The 22,473-nt window shown below is 35.8% G+C and overlaps 1 protein-coding gene and 1 long non-coding RNA gene across 7 annotated transcripts in view; one reads left to right on the plus strand and one right to left on the minus strand.

The window, feature by feature from the left end:
* nuf (rab11 family-interacting protein nuf) overlaps positions 1-22,473 on the minus strand; it is a 53,366-nt gene that overhangs the window by 28,591 nt on the left and 2,302 nt on the right. For 2 of the 6 annotated variants that reach the window (XM_017167470.3, XM_017167468.3), the window contains exons 2-5: positions 11,382-11,538; positions 11,031-11,319; positions 10,545-10,613; positions 9,457-9,501 (exon numbers count right to left, since the gene is read on the minus strand). In XM_017167470.3, the coding sequence (XP_017022959.1) occupies positions 9,457-9,501; positions 10,545-10,613; positions 11,031-11,319; positions 11,382-11,514 (536 nt within the window). In that variant the 5' untranslated portion in view covers positions 11,515-11,538. Of the gene's footprint in view, positions 1-1,080; positions 1,098-9,456; positions 9,502-10,544; positions 10,614-11,030; positions 11,320-11,381; positions 11,539-12,101; positions 12,282-22,473 lie in introns of those variants that run through there. The other 4 variants (XM_017167472.3, XM_017167471.3, XM_070286031.1 and 1 more) reach the window with 3 other exon arrangements.
* LOC138928657 (uncharacterized) lies at positions 8,291-13,650 on the plus strand. The gene is made up of 3 exons (XR_011445049.1): positions 8,291-8,536; positions 11,860-12,093; positions 13,118-13,650. It is a non-coding gene; the product is annotated as an uncharacterized lncRNA (long non-coding RNA).

Genomic DNA, 22,473 nt, shown 5'->3' on the forward strand with positions numbered 1-22,473 from the left:
GAATTGAAAAAAAAACCAAAAATTAAACCGAGAAAAGTGCATACACTCTCTCGACCAACCGACTGACTAACTAACAATGAAACTGCTCAGCCCCCTGCGGCCAACATTTATACGGCTGCTCTCTGCGTAATTAAGGCTATAATAAAACTGATTCGATTTTGATTGATGACTCTGGGCAATGCGAGCAGAAAAAAAGGGTCGAGATCAGTGTGAAAATTGTGTTCGATGCGAGTGCATTTTATAGGTAAAAAGTTGATTACTCTTTCAGCCAAAAGAGCTTCACTTGATTGGCTGTATGTCGTCGTTATGGGTCTCAAAAGGTGTTGAAATAATGGTGTAATGATGGCAGGCTTTTATTATGGGATTTTAAAAAATTTTTGGAAAGCTTTTATGGGGGTTTTTTTGCAGTTTATGGAGGTTCTCTGAACTCTGATAAGTTTTCTTGAATTAAAAATAAATATTTCTTTCTAACAACTACCATTTCTCTTACTATTTAAAAATTCCCCTCAATAGTACCTGTGCCCCTGCATAAATATGGCTATAATTCTGGCCAAGTGCTTGGGAAAAGTGCAGCTCAAACAAAAGGGCGTGGGCCCCGTGGAAAACCGGAGAAGAGTCACGTGCAAAAGACGAGACACACATGTCGTAGATGAAGGCGAAGAGGAGCTGCCGGAGGACAGACCTCGATTTTGCATGGGAATGTGCACTATAATACCAAAAGACTGCCTTTCAGTTGTTGTATTTTTGCCTATTTCGATCTCTGTACATTGTTGTAGTTGTAGTTGTTGTGGACGTCATTAAGGCGTGACGACGTAAATTACAACCAAAGTGTAAACTATGTACGAAATCTCATAAAAACGCGCTAGAGCTCAAATTAAAAACGGTTTTCTATTCCGTGGAAAGCGAAATTTATGGCCAAAAAAAAAAAAGAGAAGCGAAACAAAACTACATAAAATATCACAATTAAATCTATTCGCACAAATGTTTCACATACGACGCGTTGTCTGGGGAGCCCCCAAAAAAAAAGGGGAAAAAATATAAACAAAAGCCAAACACACACACTCTGACACTTTCACATACTTTTGTTTTCTCAATGGATGCGGCGGAATTTTGTATTATTTTGTATATGTCGGCGAGTTGGTTGCTAAGTGCAAATTTGGAAAGCTTGTTGCTATGGCAACAGAACTATTCGGCATGCTCAGGTATTGGTAGCCTGTAGGTGTCGCTGGCGCGCAGGCGCAATGACAGTTGAGTCGGTAACAGGAGTGTTACTGAGTGAGGTCTGTTCGTCTGTCGCAACAATAGGAGAGAATGAGAGAGACAGCTTGAGATTGTCTAGGAATGACATCTGAGTGAAAAGTAAGAAAAGGTGAAAGGGCCACAGGAAAAGTGGCGTGATGACAGATTCGATTTGACTGCGCAGGCGAACAGAACTCGCTGGCTCGACTACGGTTAAATTAAATAACGGATATCTCCGACATCAGAAGTGGGATTCACCATAGCCTCGCGGGCATTCTGATAAAGTGATTTTCGGTCGATATTAAATTCAGTGGCGCATCGAAGGCTTGCGCAGCCGCGTGGTGCGAGACACCGGAGTCGTGATAGGCAGTCAAATGCACTGGTCGCGTGTTGAGCCGGACGGTTGCAAGTGTCATCAGTGTCGGCCAGAAAATTTGGGGAAGAATGGAAGACAACAACAACAGCACACTGGCGGAACTGCGGCTGAAGTGCGGAGAGCTGGAGTGACGCACTTCAGGCGTGATAACGGTGGTCACATTGCATCTGTGTGCACGAGATGGGTATCAGCGGCTGCGAGCGGCAGCATCAGCTGCATGTAGAAGCGAGTTGATTTGTGTGATTCAACAGTGACAGTATCGGGTGAGCCCTTTCCAATTATTCTTTGATTTGGGAGCTGAATTGGCTAAAAGATGGGAATAGAGATGTGTTTGATTGCAGTGTTGTTTGCACATCTGCCTTCCCATTGGCGAGCCCTGTGCTACGATAGGTTGTGCTTAGACTATCGGAAGCAATATTCGAAAATGGTTTCGGACAGTGGCCTTTGCCGCTTATGTCAGACCCTGTGAAGGAAAAATGTTTCTGTTGAAAAATAATTAATTTAAAAAAATTACGAGTTGCCGTCTGTTTGGTCTGCCGTGCCGTTTGGTTTGAAGAGTGCATCTTCTACCTTCATCATGCAATTGTTAAGGCGTTTGGAATTTATCATGATTATTTGCGATAGTTTACATAGATGACGTGTTAATCATGGCAAACTCGGAAGAAAAGGCTTTCCGAAGGCTGAAGGTTTTATTAAATGTGTTGACTGTACCAGAGTTGCCATTTAACGTTACCAAATGTGGGTTTCTTGAACCTACTACGCAGTATCTGAGCTATGAGGTGTGCGGTGGAGAAATCAGACCCAATTCCTAGAAAATCCTTACGTTAAAGGTCCGTCCTTTTAATCGGTGCAATTAAGAGACCGTCGTAAGACCATTTATTGAATTGGTGCCTTATTTTCAAAAACGTGTGCCTCGATTTTCTCAGATCATGAGACAGATTCTTCGGCTTCAAGTATCTTTAAGTGAAATGACGATATTCAGAAATTGGAACGAACGTTTTTAATATTATTACAAATGAGCCTGTAATCGTTATTTGTGGGTTCGAAACATCTGATCAAATTTGAAACAGATATAAGCTCTTGTGGATATGGTCCAATGCTAATACACCTAATTAATGGAGACCCTTATGTTGGTGGATATATTGGTAGAACTATGTGTCTTGTGGAGTCCAAGTAGCCTTTGTATGAATTGGAAATATTGGTTGGCGTGCAATTATTCTGACATTTTTGGCATTGTTTGCTCAGATGAGAGTTTGTAGTCTATACTTATTGCAGATGTAATCATTTCTAAACAAAAAAAAAATTAACTGAAGTGCATCATAGAGTAGAGGAAGAGAAAGCGCAAGGCAATTGTGGAATTCTTTTTGTGTCCAGAATTCACATGACTGATTTAACTCCGATAAATAAAAATAAATTGACAGAAAAACGTCTGAACTTAGAATGGAAATCTCAAATGACCGACTGATCAACTTCAGGATTCAGGATTTATTGGTATATAAACAACTAAAAATAATTGAAATTAACTTGAGTTACGAAGAGGGATTTTAAAGAATACAGAGAGGTGTGAGGCAATGTTATCTGCCAGTAGTGTCCCTTAAATTTTGTTGGATAGTTATTAATCAAGGTTATAAATCCGTTATGTGTTTGGATTGGAAAAAATAGACTCAGCAATATTTATCAGAATTGTTGGAAATGACTAAGTTTAAAGATTGTTGAAAATTGTATCATGTGTAAAGTTGTAAAGTAGTCATCTGGCTGGATACCAGGACCGCAGAGGTGATGGGAAGATGCTCTTGGCGGGGTGCAACTTGCGGCGAACTGCACAGTTAGTAGTGCAACCAATGCAAGCCCTTAAGAGATGCCAATCGGACCCACCCTTTGGGCTTGATACCACCACATGACACAGAGAAAAGTATAAAGAAAGGGAAATTTAAAGTTACGTTATGCTGGTTCGGAAGAGCACTAATTTTGATAGGGCAAGATTAATTTAAAATGAAAAATGAAAATGGAAAATATGTTAAGAATGAGAGAGAAAAGAGAAAGAAATGAAGATGGAAAATGAAAATGAAGATCGGCACCAAACAGAGTTTATAGAAAAGCTTGATGGTGGCTGATATGTTTTGAGATATCTGTCAAGTAAGCGAACTTTTATAAGTATGCGCATGAGTTTTTGAGGGCATAGCCAAATAGACAAAATAAGCAATGACGTTGATTGATTAAAGATTAAAGTTGATTAAAGATTTAGACGACTCAAGTGGAGATGCGTCTGATTCCCATGTGGGGAATGATGATATGGATGGCACGGTTGATGCCTTGGAATCCCAAGAGGGGATATAAAGACCGCACCATAACAGAAGGAATTGTTATGGCGGGGGTCAGTGGAGACCGCACCATAACAGAAGGAATTGTTATGGCGGGGGTCAGTGGAGACCGCACCATAACAGAAGGAATTGTTATGGCGGGGGTCAGTATGTGGGTGTAAAAGGAAATACACCAGTTGATAAAGCTATGTAATTAGAGAAGTCTGAATTGTAAATTATGATTAAAATGAAGATGTAATTTGTTATGTTATCATGAAACCAAGATGCTTATTTTGTCTAAATGCCTCAATACTTATGTTTAGAAAATTAATGAAATGTTTGTTGACAATAAAATGTAACGAGTACCGAAATTTTAGAATACTGTGATTTAAAGTTAACACACGAGGACGTGTGATTTGTCAGGAAGGCCGTGTCGGATCACATGAAACAGGGCCTACTTTATTCCTATGGTCAGAATATGTGAAGCGGAGCCTTTTGAAATACGAAAAGAGCTTGTACTCTATGGTTTCGAAAGGTTATCCTGCCAAACTAACATTTGAAGACACTAGAAGTGTAAGCGAGAGATCGCCGACTGAGGCACTCGTTGGTGGAATCATTTATAAGGCTGTGAGGGTCCAGAGAGACCGTGACGCAAGAGGTGCGTGTGAGCGTTGCAAAGTGTGCAGCAAGAGCCTGTATAAATTGATGAAGAGATGTTGAGTAAGAGTTGTGGTACGAGCAGAGAAAGAAGATACAGATTTGGTACGAGAAGAGAATGAAGTGGCGAGAAGAAATAAAAGTAAAGCTTATTTGACATGAATAAAACAGATAAAATGAAATGTTAAGTTGAGACCAAAGAGAGAAAAAAAGAGAGAATGATAAATGAAAATGACAGTTATGTTTAGAGCTATTAGAAGACACGTCACGCGAGGACGCGTGAATTGTCAGGATGGCCGTGTCGGCGAGTTGGTTGCTAAGTGCAAATTTGGAAAGCTTGTTGCTATGGCAACAGAACTATTCGGCATGCTCAGGTATTGGTAGCCTGTAGGTGTCGCTGGCGCGCAGGCGCAATGACAGTTGAGTCGGTAACAGGAGTGTTACTGAGTGAGGTCTGTTCGTCTGTCGCAACAATAGGAGAGAATGAGAGAGACAGCTTGAGATTGTCTAGGAATGACATCTGAGTGAAAAGTAAGAAAAGGTGAAAGGGCCACAGGAAAAGTGGCGTGATGACAGATTCGATTTGACTGCGCAGGCGAACAGAACTCGCTGGCTCGACTACGGTTAAATTAAATAACGGATATCTCCGACATATATATATATTTCCACCGGAACACAGACAGTTCACAGACTCTCCGGGCGATTCATAAATAATCAAATAATCAAAATCGGGACAGGGAACGACTACAACCGGACGCGTTTGCAGTGAAGTTTGAACTAAAACCAAAAAACCACATTCCGTCTGCCAATCTAAAGGCGGCCAACAAACAGGTTCGAAGCCAAAGAGAGAGCCAGAGCCAACCAGAGAGAGAGGCAAAGCCAATGGGCCAAATAATAAACAAAACAGAAGCTGGCCAAGAGAGACAACGAACACTGAGTGCGGGGGAGAGCAGTTGAGAGGTCACAAAAATATGGTAGGTTTCATTTTTAAATACAATTTTTAATTAAAATATATAAAAAATAAAATTGGAAAGGTGTAATATTTTATAAATATTATTATTTAACACCACAAACTTGCATTCACAAGTCTTCGCCACCCTCACTTGATTCCGAAAATGTTAGAACCAGTTGGGAATTATATACGCACCCGTGTAAGATTTTCTTGGTACAAATTTAAGTGAAAATTCGCCAAGGTTTTTATGAAAAAGTGACCAGCAAAATAAGTATAATTCCTCCTTATATAAAAAAGAAATTAAATGAAGCAAATCAAATATAAAACGCCCTTAAAAAAATTAGAAAAGAACAACATTAGAAACGTAAACTCTACAAAATTATATTCATGTCTTAAATTAAGGTTTCCTTTCTTTAATTGTATAAAACCTCTTCCTAATTGTTTCTAAATTGTATTTAAATTAATTAATTTAATTTAAATATAAAAAAAAATATTTTTATAAGTGCACTTAAGAAAAATCTGGCAACTCTTGCGCCGCCTCTACCGCATTTCCAAGCAACTTGTGTGCTGCCAACATGTTGGCCAGCAGCACTAAAAACTAAAAACTACAACAAAATCACAAAAAACTATGCAAACCTGGCAAACAATGAACATTCTCTAGTACTTATTAGATGGTAACTACCTCAACCGAAGCCAAATTGGCGTCTGACAGGGATTTTCTAAAGTTTTTCGGCTGCCAAATCATTCAAAAAAGAACGTGGAATTGTCATCGAGCCTGCCAATTAGCCAAGAAAATGCAACTGCCAACTGGCAACAGCCAAGTTAGCTGGGCCCCCGCAAAAAAATGGCTCGATTAGGCAGGCAGCCGGTCACCTCAAAGCCTAATTGAGGGCCTCCACTACTTAGACCCGGTGATTATGTACGGGAAAATAGAGATAACCCTGGACTGAAATAGGTGAGAAGTGCAACCAGAGGTAATTTTAGGCGATTAAGGGCTTTGAAGGTGAGGAGATGTCAAGGTTGTACTGGGGTTAAAAACATAAAAGAAAAACTGTTTTCTATTTGTAGTTTATTATTTATACAGGGTACTTCTTGAATGCCTGTGAAAATATTTACAAATCCTGTACTGTAAAAATCCTAGTTTAATATTCAAAAGGAAAATTTAGAGCTTCTCCTGGCCAACTCCCTGCAAATCTACAACTTCCAGTTGCGGGAGGTTGAGTTATTTACGCGTTTGCGTACATCATTCTGACGCGGATTTGAATTTAAATCAGTGGGTGAAGATCCCATCGGTCTGGGATTAGGGTTAGTCAAAGCCGGAGAACGCTTCAACGGAATTTCCTTTGGAGAAGTTTGAGGTCCGTTGTTTGTTTTTGAATTTAAAACTGGGATCCTTGTTTTCCTCATCTGCTTGGGTCTAGTTTCCCTCTGATTAGTCGGTGTCACACTTTGCGGCTGCTGCGAAGGGCTTGGTATTTCGGTTTCAGGTGGGTTTTCGTCTTGAATTAAAGCACTTTGATCGGATGTGTCTGCAGGCTCGGGGTCATAAATCACTTCAGGCAAGGCTACTTCAGGCTCGGGAACCAAAGGTGCCAACTCTGCCACAGGCAAGACTTCCGCAACAGGATTCTCTTGTACCTTTTCACGCTTAATATGCAGAAAATCACATCACAACACAAATATCTTTTTACTTTTGGTTTTTAACTCACTCTTTGCCATTTACTCTTCAAAGAAAGTATCGCCTTTACACCGAGGCCAATCAGTAAAAACGATATAACCATTTGAAAAGCTGGGTGTAGCCCCAAGATGAATCTCCATATATTGAGGCCTTTCAAGACAATCCAACAACATGATTGCCATCTATAGCATAGTGGCGATATCTTTATCGAAGTATCTACATCAAGATTCTGCCGAAAAAACCACATTTTATTGTCGATTTAGATAATTCGAAATTTATTTTTGTTTGTAAATTTCCTACAAAAAGCCGTTCAACCAAAACGTAGAAGGGACAGACAACAAATCCTCCGATTGCTAGATCAAAATTATTTACATGTCTCTTTTACTTGAAAATTTTAAACAATTCCATTGTCACTTTAAGATTTAAATCTCTGGGCTTTTCCCACCATTTTCTCACCTAATTGTTCTCAGTTCTTTAGGGGGCTGGGCATTTTCCCCTCTCGATTTCCCAGCGCAGCTTTTGCGTTGAATGCCAAGTGCAGCGATAGGGAAAAACGTGTTCCCAGCAGATGAGCAAAAACAAAGGCATTTTGCATGACAAATTCAAGTACGGCGAAGAGTTGCAGTGGCTTCAAGAAGAAAAAAAAGATATATATATTTAAGGAGAGGCTATGGGAACAACCAAGGTCTGGAAAGCTGACAGAGTATCCCACAGTTTATGGCCTGCGTGGGGTTAACTGATTTGCACACGCCTTGAATGCAGAGCAAAAGTAATTAACTTTGCAGATTTCTCGCATTGTTTTAAGGGTTGTCACTTTACAGAGATGGTTAGATTTTTTGGATTGATAAAAAAGTGTATACTATATTATACAAAAAAATTATAAATAAATCATATTTTGTTAGAAATATATTTTTATAATAATAATATTAGGTTTTCCAAGTAAAAAATCAGCTGAAATTTTATAGAAACTTCTTGTAAATGATAAATAATTTAGCTTAAATACTCGTAAGCCATAATATGCTTCAAAAACTTTCCCTATATCTATGAAAATATATAACCCATTCATATAAAAATCTCTTCCACATCTCTAGATCTCGTTTTGGGTCAAATTATTATTTTTGCGACTTGACAAAAGTGCCGGCCTAAATTCTGAAGAGTAAACAATTGCCGCAAGTTAAACCTGTTTCTGGACCCTCTCACTTACTTCACTTCCTCTGAGCGCTTGAGCGCAGCAAAAAAAATAAATAAATTCCGATGGCATGACAGCCCCAGAGAGTTGGCAAAACTTTTGCGAGCCCACCAGTCAAGAGGGAAGGAGTTGGCCAAGAAGAATGGTAAGAAAACTGAGACCCGCATCTTCTACCTTCAACCTTTTCACTCGGTTCAGTTGAAAAAAATAATATAAAAAAGCGGACAAACCACTTTTGGTCACAGGAAACACGGTCCCCGTTTGACAAGCAGAACTAGCAAAGGAAATTATATAAATATATATACACTTGCAGATCCCAATCTCAGAGCTCTCATAGGTTTCATCCTAAATCTCTAGCCATTTATCAGATATATTTATTTGACTCTGTAACGGTCTGACTTACAATTAAGCCCCGAAAAGAAGTCAGCAATTTAAGTTGGTTGTAACTTTTATGACAGCCAACGCTAGCAATAAACATAAACTTTGGGAGGGGAGGGGATAGTGGCTCTTGAAAATGACTCAATTGAACATTCGGTTGTACAACAATTGAAATTTGGGGGAAAAAGATGGCAAGAAAACTGATAACTATGTAGTTTTTGGGTAGAGACGAAAATAGGCAATTGAGGAAACCAAATAATGGAAAATTGGGGAAATATATGAGGAAAATATATAACTTGAACAAGCCAATTATAATTGATAATAATAAAGCTGAGTTATAAATTGGTGGCTAGATTTCGGTTAATTGTGGCAAAATAAAAATGAAAGCAAGATATATAAAAATATCTTAATTTAAGCATTAATTTTAAGCCTAACAAGATACTGAAAATTATAAAAACAAATAATTCTCAAAAATATTATTCTAATCCCAAAGAAATTTGTAAAATATTTCATGAATACTAACCAATATATTTCTTAAGTAATTATTATATTTACAGCATTTTAAATCAAGTTTATATACAAATATTAAAGCCAAAACCAAAATGAATCAAATATGAATGTTAGGGTATATTTATGAGGTTCTACACGAAAACCCAAACGAAAATATATATTTTTGAGATGGCTTACTGTCTCATGGATCCCCAACGACGCTGGGATAAACTATCAGAATTGCTGTAAGAAAAATGTATATCAATTTTTGGCAACTATATTTTCAAAAATAATGCCTTTAAGACAATTAATTTTAAATTAATTAATATCAGCCTTGTAAAATTCGGAAATTCGGAAATTCGGAAATATTAATAAAAAATAGGTTAAAAGTGCATAATAAAATTATAAAATATCGTGTTGACTTTTAATAATTAATTAGTTAATTATAAGATTGTGCACACTTGTGATCCTTATATTTTTGAGTAGGTGACAGACAACACTATATCTTAAAATTAATAAAATATGTATATAATTCTGTGTTATTCTTTAAATAGATTTGTAAAATCAAATCAAAAATATTTAATATTTTCCTTAGTGAATACGGATATTTTTATGAATATAATTTAAAGATCGTTCAGGCTCTAAAGCCGAAATATTTTTATAACTTAGTAGGTGTCATCACGGTATATCTTAAGAGAGTGATCCACTCGTGACTCTCTTAACGTCAGATTCCCTCTTTCGCGATCAGGTGAATTCCCAAACTCACCACACACATTGTGTGTTGAACAAAGGCGGAAACAGACGGTGTGCAGCGGGAAAGAGACGCACAATGTCGGTGCGATAGAGAGGCACTGAGAGATCATGCTTGGCGATCCACTGAATGCGATGTGAGAGATTCCGAAGCCCCGAAGACCGAGACACCACCACGCATGGGGAATGAATCACGGCCCAAAGCGGAGTTTCTTCTACAGAGCATAGAAAAAACTGGTTTCTGGCCTGGGCCTGTGTATGCATTATTTTTTTTTTTTTTGAACAAACACACACAACCTCAGGCTTACATAAAGAAAAGGTTAACTATTCAAATTTGGTTGTTGTTGTTGTTGATGATGTTTTTTTATGATTTTACGGACAGACAAATTGAGAGTTTTTGATGAAGTTTTTGGGCCTGGTCAGCATAATGTCCAAACCGGGTATTACGTGTGTGCAAATAACCTTACGAATGCCTGACAGCCATGGAAATTTGCATTCGCATCGATTTCCTTTTTTGGGGAAGTGAGATTTCTTACCTGGTGGGAGTTCGCCTCAAGCTGCGCCGGGCCCAATTGTCTCGGGGCATTATGTTCAGTTCGTCATCACTGCAACAATGGAATCGAGTTAATAAAATAGTCAATAGTAGTCAAGGAATATAAATATAGCTGTACAAAGCATTTTAGAAGTGTCAGATAGGTGGAACAATGGGTTTTGAGTTGATTTGATAGGATATTACCATAAATCTTCAACAGAATTTCAATTAAATTAGGTGTAAAGTTATTTAGAATTGTGTTTTCTTTAGTTTAAACTGATATACATATAAAAAAGGACTGTTTCCTTTAAGATTTCATATGAAAAGATAATTGAATACAAACATATATCATTATTTTCATCTTTAACAAAGTTAATCTGGATCTAAATCCTTTGTTTAAATAATATAAATGATATATATTCTCTATTAAAGTTAAAGATCTTCCCTGACACTCTCAAAATGCCTTGTATAAACCTTCTTAAGGACTCACTCTTGTGGTGTTGATGCCCCCACATGTGGTGCCAAATCCAATTCGATTCCTGTGCTTCCATTTAAATTATTATTCCCATCATTCGAGTGTCCACTGTGGTTGTGCAGGGAACTCGTATTGCCTGCGTTCAGGCTATTGTTGTTATTGTTAATGACGTTGCTATTGTTGTTATTGCTATTGTTATTGGAGGCTCGACCTTCGCGCAGTTGGGTGGAATACTCATTTTCGCCATAACCCTCGAAGGATTCGCCATCGGAGAGCGATGAACACTGGGACTTGGCCACGCCCGCTTGGTTTCAAAGAAAACATATAATTAGTACTGGTATTAAATTTAAGAAATTAAATACTCACCTGTGCTGGAAGGTGGACTGCTGGGTGTGGGGCTACTATCTCCAGACATTGTTTCGGCATAAAGGAAATTATTTGTATTGGCCTTTATAGATGCATTGCCATTGGGCAGTTGAATTCGAGGCATTGGGGCCATTGCGGGGAAGAATTACTGTATAGACTGCAAGGTGGAATAAAAATTGAAAGGTTTTAGTTATTTAGATATAGGCTACAAACAGACTGCAGACATGACATGCAGGTCAATAGGTCAAAGTGCTAAACTTACTTCAGCATGCAATAGGTGAAAGTTTAGCAAAAGAAAAAGAAGACCATCAATACATTGCTAATTTATTGATTTAAAGGCCTATTACTTTCTTGAAATTTATATAATGAATAGACTTGAAAGACTATCAATACAAGATGTTATTTATTTTATATTCTTAAAATATTATATTATTATTATTTAATTACACTTATTTTCCTTTTACTAAAACTCTTACAGGAATCACCACCTTCAACAAGTGTTTTTCTTCCCTTTCCGGTAAAAGGAAAATGAAAATTATCAGCCCAAAACGTCATTAACTAGCCTGCAGCCTTATTTGGGTCGAGGTTTGTTGTGGACATTATTACTTCCCTTCCTGGTCGGTCACTTTCCCTGCCCCTGCAATTACCCAAAACTTTGAGGCATGACTAAGGGGCCTAAGTACTTTTATTGAAGTTCCCGATCTAAGCCTGAGTAATTACCTATATTTCTTTCTTCTCTGTATATATATTTTTTTTTAATTGCTCGACGGTCTGCCTTGCCAGCATTTTCGGGTTTCTTTAGTCGCATTTCACGCTTTCGTTTCGATTTTTGTGACAAAATATTGGTGGGAGATGGTTGGGAGTTGGAAAAGGTAAAGTAGAAAAATCTATAAATACTGTAAGTACAATTGGTCTAGTGTTGACATGATTGATTGATATGTCAGGGCCGTTAGAGTAGAGTCTAGCTGAGAATTGGGTCAAAGTTTTATTCTTTTTGGGGATTAGGTAAAAGTATAGCAAAAATAAAAACATTAAATGGGTCAAAGAGATCACAGATGGAAAGGAAACCAAATCTATAGAGTGTTGTATGAATTTTAAGTAGTTTAAGTAATATGAAAAATATTTAAAAATATTTTAAAATATTCAAAATTATTTTAAAAATTTTTAAAATAAGTAATAAATATAAAAAAAAATATTTAAAAATATTTACAATTATTTTAAAATATTTACAAACATTTAAATTATTTAAAACATATTTTTTTAAATATTTTTAAGTATTGTTAAATATTTTAAAATAATTTAATAATTTAAAAATATTCAAAAATATTTAAAACTATTTAAAATCATTTTAAAATATTTTAAAATATTAAAAAAAGTTAAAAATATTTAAGACTATTTAAAAATACAAAAAATGATGAAGAATGTACAAACATTTATGGAATTTATATATTATTTATTTTAATTTAAATCTTTATGAAACTTGATCATTAAATAGACATTAAATATTCAATAAAGAAATATTCTATAATATTTTTAACATAAAATATTATTACAAAATTGAATTTTAGATATTATAAAATTATTTCTTTCCAGTCTTTCAATTTCTCTTCAAGTAATTCAAATTATATATCCTATATCGTTGCCAGCCACCCATCAATTTCATAATAAGCTAACCATAAGCTTGTGATTAAATATCGATTGTGTTTGCTTATAATTCGTTTTATAAACGTTTTCAGCTGGAATAATATGCAATAATGAGCATAAATATGTGATTAAACGGACGATGTCCATCGAAGAGTGAAGAGTGAAGTTCAAAAGAAAGCCAAGGAAAATAGTAAATACGCCCAACCCGACAATCAAATGAAATCAAATCAAAAATAAAACCAAAGCCGGCAAAGGAAAAACTTGGAGGGAATGCAAAAGCAAGAGAGCAACGAACCTTGGGCGAACCCCCCAAACAACAACAATTGTGCACTGAAAAAATCGATGAAAGTTGCTCAAAAAAACAAAAGCTGAAGAGACTAAACCGCACAAAAAAATTTGTTGTTTTTTTCCCTTATGCAATGGTTTTCTTTGGCTTGGGTTGCTTTGCATAATAGTTAAGAGTTGGGCGTGAAAATTGTTGTTTGTGAGAGCTGCCACCCCCTATGGTTCACATGGCTGACAGCTATGACACTTGAGTAACTATAACTTGGCTAATTTCTATAGGAGCAGGTTAGAATTATGACTGAACCCTTAATAAAGGTAACTTACTAGAGGGTTGGAATATTTTTGGGGTATTAATAATTAAGCCAGCATTTATAAATATAAGAAAATTCATGATGATTACATTTTTGAATTGATAATAATTATTTTAATTTTATTAAAATCATTCTACTTCATTCTTCTTCCTCATTATTATTTTTGTATCTCTTGGAGCTATCTGTGCCACAGTTATTTAATGCAAATGCCAAGCTGGTTTGGTCACAAAAAAAGAAGAATCAAGAAATAAATCCACAACTACCAGTTGCCAGGCAAGAAAATGCAGTTAGAAGATGAAGCCAACCCGCTCAGTTTACAGTTATTACTGCAGATGCTCAAGAGGCTTTAGCTTTTCCGAGTCTTCTCATGAATCTTCCCTAACTCCCCACTGAGATTGTAACTTATATATTTCCCATGAACACAGTTTTCTTTTGTTTTCTCAGTTTCTTGGCAATTATCGCTGCCACCCGATATGCAAAGCAAAAAATAAAAAAAAAAAATTATTTGAAATACAAATAAATGAATAAAAAATTGTGTGAAAATTTCTAAACAAAAGGAAGGCAGTAGCATCAGAAAGAGTCTACAGAGTGTCGTGATTAACTAGGCTTTTGAGCTTACGGCAGAGATTTGAGATTACAGACATGCAATAGTTTTAAGGGAATTTTTAAGTGCTGACAGCTGCATTTTTTATATTGTTTATTTTGTGGGATTATGACCAAACCTGTGACTATTTTTTATAGTTTTCTAAGACAGTTACACAATTGTTTAACTATAAAAATTAAGGAATATTTATGGGAATGAGTAGGAATTAAATTAATGTTCAATAAATAAAAAAGTAGAATACAATACTCTCACAAATATTAGAAAATAATATTCACTTTATATTATTTTGATATAGAAATTTAATTTTAAAAATATTTAAACAATTACTTTTATCAAAAAACCAAGTCATAACTAAAAAAAATGAACATTATATCAAAAATATTTTCGACGCATTCAATTCTTAATGTCTTAATTACTTTTAAAAAATATCTAAACAATTACTTTCATCAAAAAACAAGTCACAAACCAAACCAATTCATTCAATTTTAAAATCTTAATAAAAATTTCCATTAATAAATCACTTGTTTGGCTCTCTCAATTATGTTTTTATCCAATCTTATCGCATATATGCATATCACCCCCCCAACATCTGCATTAACCAAGTGACCCAATCCAGCCTTGAACCATTTCTCAGGCCACTTTCGATTCATTAAAGGCAACAGCAACAATGGAAGCATAAAAAATGAGGCACTGCAGTTCATAAGGCCAGACCATTAGCCATATGCTAAAGATCAAAAACCCGATCCCGCCCCCACCAAAAACTGAACCAAAATGCATATACAACATACATATATGTACATGTTCAACTCGATTTGGAATTGTATAATTATAGCTCAGAGTGTGTGCTGTGTCTGACGGCATGCAACTGAGTTTGGGTTTTATTTTTATTAGATGTTATCCGAGACTTGACCAGCTGCCCGATCCACTTTATGACTAATAAACTTGAACTTGTGCGAGTGAAAACAATTGAAAAATTGAATTGGTGAGAGAACACACAGAGTGAGAAAAGAGGGAAACGGAGTCTATATATTCTAGGCCGCCCAATTACTTGTCATTTGTTGTTGTCACACATGTGTAATCCATCTCATTCATCCATTTCAAATACATAATTAAACAGATGTTATGTATTTCTTGTCGCAATAATACTTGGGGATTATGAAACCGCACGTACCAAACTATCAGATACAAGATACAAGATACAAGAAGCTCATTAAGGAATCCCCCAGACACATGGCGCAAAAAGGGGCGAAGTTCGAATTCGTTTCGAATTTACCATTTCAATGGAACAATTTCGAAAATTCTTATGAAAAATCCCGAAATGAAGGCGAGGAAAGTGCGTGGAGATTTATAGAGATCCTTTTTCTCAAGTAGCAACAGATGCCTTGATTTTTTTAACTACCTGCTCGAGAGATCTCAAGGCGGCGATAAGCAGCAACAGCTGTTTTTTGGGCAGATTTTCAATTAGTTTTGCTTGAGTCAAGTGGTGAAAAATATATAAACATCTTTGGAGAGGTATTTCGCTTATCTAACTCTGCCAAATCTCCATGAAATAAAAAATGCCATGTGGCAGAAAAACATACGTGTTTAACGCTTGAAAGCGAGAATTTCATTAAACCGTAATGCATTTCAAATGTAAAACGTGCTTTGGGATGAATTTTCAGCGGTGGAATAATCAATTGGTTGAGTTACTAAAACAGAACAGAAAAAGTGTCAACAATTTTATACATATAAAAAATAAAATCAACAATTCTAATTAACATTAATGAAATAAATTATTCTGTACAAAATTTTCCTAAATTCATTTTTCCTATTTTCTATAGAGAGAAATATAAATATCTAGACATTTTGGCATACCTTAAAAGGGAAGAATTTCTAGACATTATCCCACAACAATTATTATCTCTTATTTGAGGGCCTAATCTACTTTTTTATCTACCAAATTAGCCCCCAAAGTCTCTCAGTAAACGCCCCTCAAAAGCAAACAAATTTAAACACACAAAAAACACAAACGCCCACAAAAAAACAGACTCAATGAAATAACAATCAAGGAAAGAGACAGAAACCAAATAGATTGAAGCAATATTGATGAATTATACACTCCTGCCCACAATTATACGACACCCCGAAAACTTTAGTTTCGACCCTCGTAGGAAAGTCGGGAAGCATATTACAACAAATTCAAGTATGCAGAATTAAAGCTTAATGAATTCTGCTTAAAATATGATTTTTTTATCTCTGATTGGACCACCCGTTTTTAAATAGCGTTAAAAAAAGCAGAAAAGCCCGATTTTTGCCATGCCTGAAACTGTATCATAGCTATACGACACATGTCAATTTTAACGGCTAGAGGTAATTATTTGGATTCAAATAATTTTTTTTATGTTTCTGGTAACATTTTAATGATTTGGAAATAAAATGCCAAGTGGATGTTTGTTATCCGATGAAAAAAAGGGAAGAATAAGGGCTTACAACGATGCTGGCTTTAATGTAAGCGAAATATCGCAGAAAATGTATCAAATACGTTGTTTTATCCCAAGTTTTTTTTAAATTCGGATTAATATGGAGTGAAGCAAAGCTCTGGAAGGATCCCAAGTTGCCCGACCGCCATGAACGTCGCATAATTCTTAGATTTAGCTATTCGATTGCTTGGAGCGCCACACTTGCCGCTAGTTGCAGTCAGCCTGTGTCACGAATGACTGTCTGGCGGACACTGAAATCATCGTAGTACATAGTCAGAGTAGTCTTAAAGACGGCTCCATTCTTAAAAATGAGCTACAAAACAGAACAACTTAAATTTTTAGGAAAAAGTCTTGGAGACACTGGCCTCAGTATGACATTTTAACTTATTTTTGATTATACAGTTTTTTTTCAATATTTTTTAGGTAGATAATTTTTTCTGACGAAAAAAATGTTTATCTTGACGGCCCAGATTGGTTTTGACACTATTGGACAGATTTACATGAGGTTAAACTTATTTTTTCAAAACGCTGTTTTGGGGGAGCCTTTCATGCGTCTTAAGCGCTTGATCTGTGCTTCCCAGATCCAAGATGAATAGTGGAGAATACAAAAAAGTATTTCATGATCGTCTTCTAACATTTTTGGAACAACATATGGAAAAATATCATGTTTTTATGCAGGATTCACCAAGTTAGAGAGACCCAGCGCTTCATAAATAATCACAATATAAGAGTTTTGGGTTGGCCACCGTGCTCCCCTGGCTTGAATTTAATTTAAAACATTTAGTTTACTTAAGTCAGGCGAGCTTAGGCCAATAACAAGAAATTTTAGAGTGTCAAGACCCTTAAAAGTGATATTTTGGGTCAAAAGTTTCCATTACACCAATATTTACCAAAAAAGTTTGTTAATTCAATGCCTAAGAGACTTTTTGAGGTTGCCAAGGCTTAAAGTGGCTCTATTAATCATTAAACAATTTTTTATATACCATTAAAATTATAAAATATTAAGTAAATCGAAAAAATTGACATGTGTCGTATAGCTATGATACAGTTTCAGGCATGGCAAAAATCGGGCTTTTCTGCTTTTTTTAACGCTATTTAAAAACGGGTGGTCCAATCAGAGATAAAAAAATCATATTTTAAGCATAATTCATTAAGCTTTAATTCAGCATACTTGAATTTGTTGTAATATGCTTCCCGACATTCCTACGAGGGTCGAAACTAAAGTTTTCGGGGTGTCGTATAATTGTGGGCAGGAGTGTACAAAACACCCCAGCCAACCATTTCAATCGCGGAAGAGTCGCCTGCGACTCTTCTAGAAGATTAATTTGATCGCCTGCGACATCGCATTCTGATCGCTTTCCAATCTTCTGTTGGGAGAAAATGTACCTACGAATGCGACTCTTCTAAGGGAGTCGCGGGGGGCTCTTCTGAAGGAGTCCCAGAGGAGTCTTATGGAAGACTCGCGGAAGAGTCTTGTGGAAGAGTCGCTGAAGTGTCGCCTTAAGAGAGTATAAGAGTTTTTAATTTTTTTGTTTTTGTTTTTTTAATTTTGTCATTCTTTATTTAATTTCATAATTTTTCGACATAACTAAGCTTAAATTTAAAATATTTATTTTCTTTTCCTTCATTTTTAGGTTTTTTTTGTTTCTTATTTATTCTATCCTGCGCATGAACAAATCCAAAAGAATTCGGGAACTTTCATAAACCAACACCTATACAAAAGAAAATTAAAATTAAATTAATTTCAATTATTTATTTTACTATTTTAAATAATACCTTTTATCGTTGAAAATACGTTTTGTATTTGTTCCTCGCCAAGTCAGTTTCATTATTTGTTTCACTTCTTTCACTTGTTTCACATGTTTCTTCTTTTTTTCACAAGGCTCAGGATAAATAGCATCAAACATTCGTTTGCCTTAGATTAGGAACTCATTTTAGTTCCAAAGAATATAAAACAAAAAACAAATAAATAAAACAAAAATAGTTTACCGAACAATTAAAATTTACATATAGATCGACCGCAAAGACAAAAGATCGAAGTCAGACTAAATGAACACAGAAATATTGAAAGACGTTCGGTTGTTACTCCTATTCTCACTCAAATGTAATGCAATTTGTTTTTGTATAACTCTTTTGCTTTCGGACGCATTCTCTGCTTTGCATCTATGTACGGTACTTTAATCCCTCATTCCTTCATTTCCTAGTTTTTAACGCTGCTTAAAAAATCGCCAAATAATCGCCCCCGCGATTCCCAGGAGACTTTTCTTAGGAATTTTCGTAAATAAGTCCTCCACCAATCGCCAAAGCGACTCCCAGGAGATTCTTCTTGGGGATTTTCGTAAACAGTCATCCAGCAATCGCCAAAGCGACTCCCAGAAGACTCTTTTTGGGGATTTTCGTAAATAAGTCTATCAACAATCGCCACCGCGATTCCCAGAAGACTCTTCTTCGGGATTCTCGAAAATTATTTCACCAATGATCGCCAAAGCGACTCCCAGAAGACTCTTTCTGGCGACCGGCGATTCGAGAATCGCCAAATGGTTGGCAGGGACAGACTGGAAAAACAAAGAGGAAAATTTATGTTACAACACTTGAATAGGAAAAATTGGGTCATTCGAGGGAGTGAAATGAAGGGGAACGTGGGGGAATTTAACAAATAGAAAAGCGACAAAAACTATAGGGAACGAAAAACTATTAAAAAAATATAGAAAAATTCTGAAAAATTACCAAACATTTCAAGAACCTATTCCATTTCGCAAACATCACTTAATTAGAGTCCAAACAACATCAAACTGGTTCTGAAAGTGTTTCAAAGATTTTTACATTTTTAAAAGTTGATCTCTTAAGCCCAATAACACTAAAACTCACACCCTATATAACACATACACCATACTTTAAAACCAATTAGTTACTCTTCCTAACATCTGAATCAACTAAAAGACAAATCTCATTTACGCCTATGTTGACATATTTTGTTTTATATCTGGGAATTTATTTTTATGCCGCCAACTGTCGGCACCTATGGAGAAAACACCCTATACCTCCCCTCCCTATATCCCCTCCCCATATCTTTTTCTTTTCTTTCTCGTTTACACTCTATTTCTGATTCGGTGAATGCCTCGCTGGCAGTTCCCGCTAATTTGTGCTCCTCCTCCCCGCCAGCTTAAAATTCTCCTGGGCGCCCACCAAGAGAAAGCGGAAGCCAACGAGGAGACAGAGACCCGTGGAGAATCCAAAAGAGCGAAAAATTCCACGTCAAGAGTTTGGTGAATGCCTTTGCTGAATGAATAATGAGGCGGGCGTGCCGGTCCCTACTTAACGGAATAGTACTATATAGTATAGGAAAGAGCTGAAGAAATGGATGGAGTTAGACTTGGCAGGCAGATTCAGTAGACGCGTCTACGGTATTCTAAAGGGAAGACTGGGGCAGGTCAGGATAAAGTGGCAAAAGAAACTCTGATCAAGCTAAAAGCATTTGAGAAATGGTTCTATATATGGCATGCAGGAAGATAAGTTGTGGATTGTTCAAAGAAGTAAAGATTTAGAATGATTTATAGCAGAAAGAGGAAGAAAGATCGATATTTATCGATCACTTGTTTTTATATTTATATGATTTATCGAAGAAAGAGTAGAGAAAGTAAAGATTTAGTATGATTTATTGAAGAAACATCTAAAGATCGATATTTATCGATCACTCGTTTTTATATTATAAAAATAATTTTCATGCTTCAACAATTAAGCTTCAAAATTTACTCAAGCACAACAAACAATCCCTAGTTAATGTATTTAGCGAAAAGGTAAATACGGAAGTCTATCCCAGACATTTAATCTGTAGCTGTATGTGTCTGAGATATGCACCGGCAACAAAAAAGATGAAAAGCAAAACACACACAGACACAACCGCACAGAACAATAATAATAAAGAAATACAAAAAACAAAGGGAAACCGACTGTCATAAAATGCGACACCTGTTTCAAGTTGTGGCAGTCCCTCCACATCCTCCACCCCCCCTGAACACCCACACACACTCTACCCCCACAGTCTTCTCACTTTTGAATTCTTTTCGTGTGTTTGCAATGCATTTTTTCATTTACCACAATTATTTACTTTGGCCAAATGCGGGCTCTTCAAAAAGGTACAAGAACCGAATGTGGTAGGGCATTTCCTTACTTATAACACTGAGAAAAAATGAGGTACAAATTTGTAGAAATATGTTGTGCAAAAATAAATAAGAGGGCTTGAACATGTTGGGAAACCTTGGTTTAATTGTACAATTTTAAATTAAATTATTATTTTATTTAAGTTTAAAGTTTGTTACTACATTTTTACATCAAAATGTTATAAAAAAAACTTTGTAAAAATTAAAGAAAAACATTTATGCATTTTAAAATATGAAAAATTGTTTATCTAAAAGTTTTGAGTTGAATCAATTGATGAACAACACTTAGTATTTTATTTTTAACAGTGTATTTCAAAGCAATTAAAAAGAAAACACACACTTTTTGATGGCTTCTTCTTATTTTCGGTGCATTGAACCGTCGACACAGGTGGAAGAAACGGAAGAAGGGGCGGCATTTGACCCAGTTTGATTGAATGGCATTTGAATGCATTTTCATTTCCATATCCATTCGTTCATTCACTCAGTCAGTGTGTCGGTCGATCAACGAGTTCTTCAGGTTGCTGTTGAAACCAATTAAATTTCAATTGACGACGTCATCTGCCTTTTCAATCAGCCACTCAATCAACCCCTTCGGCCGAGCTTTTCTCACCCCCCAATTTAAAGAGGCTTCTGACACAACTCAATTCTCTCTGCTTTTTCTTTTCTTTTCATTCTTGTTTAGCTTTTGGCACACAATAAAAATAACAACAAAAGCCACAGGCACGAGTTCTCCTTGTTGCCTTGTTTTTAAACAAAACAAAAAACCAAGTGAAATAAAACTGAAAAAAGTGTATATACGAAATCGTTGTATTTCAACTTGTTTACCTTGAAACGCGTCGAATTGAAGTTCAAGCAATTAATTATACTTAATGTTAAGGTACGTTTTTTATTTTATTTGAGTTTTGCACTTATTGCATTCAGCTTAAAATGATTTTTTTGTAAAAGGCTTCTCAATACAATAATTAAATTATTAATTAGGTTTTGTGTCAATTTGAAAGGGAATTTGTGGCCATGAATTAAGGTAAATTATACGTTTTGACGATTTTTAATGTTTAAAATAGATTGTATATATTTTATGCATTTATAAATAAGTCAGAATTTAGTAAAAGTTTAAATTTATTATTTTTGCTAATTGATATTTTAAGGTTTCTTTGTTAAGTAAAAAATTTCAGGGGTTACAAATTTTAAAGGGGTTTTTGTAAATTAAATGAGGAACATTTAAGACAACCCCAACTGCATTGCACTCTTCCAAAAAAAAAAGAAAAAAAAAAATTAAGAAACAAAACAAAATGAAGAAAACAAAAGCCAAAAAAAAGCATAACCAAAGCCACATAACTGTGCCAAGGCAAAATATTCCAAGCAGCAGCAAAATTTATTTCTGTTTTGTTTTTTTGCTGGCCGGTATTGTTGTCTTGTTTTTCTGCAGACTTTTCAGAGTGCAAATGTCTAGAGAGAACCGTTAGAGCGGGAGGGAAATGGCTCTAAGCCATGTTAAACAGAGGCCAAAATACACTTAGGGGAAATGAGTGAGCAGCAAAACACACACACAAAAAAACCAAAATATCAAATTACAAAGTGCAGCATGATGCAACCCAAAAGGAGGGAAGAGGAAACAGCTGCCTCTGCGGA

The sequence above is a fragment of the Drosophila kikkawai genome, chromosome 3L (genome assembly GCF_030179895.1).
Source record: "Drosophila kikkawai strain 14028-0561.14 chromosome 3L, DkikHiC1v2, whole genome shotgun sequence".
Classification (NCBI taxonomy): domain Eukaryota; kingdom Metazoa; phylum Arthropoda; class Insecta; order Diptera; family Drosophilidae; genus Drosophila; species Drosophila kikkawai.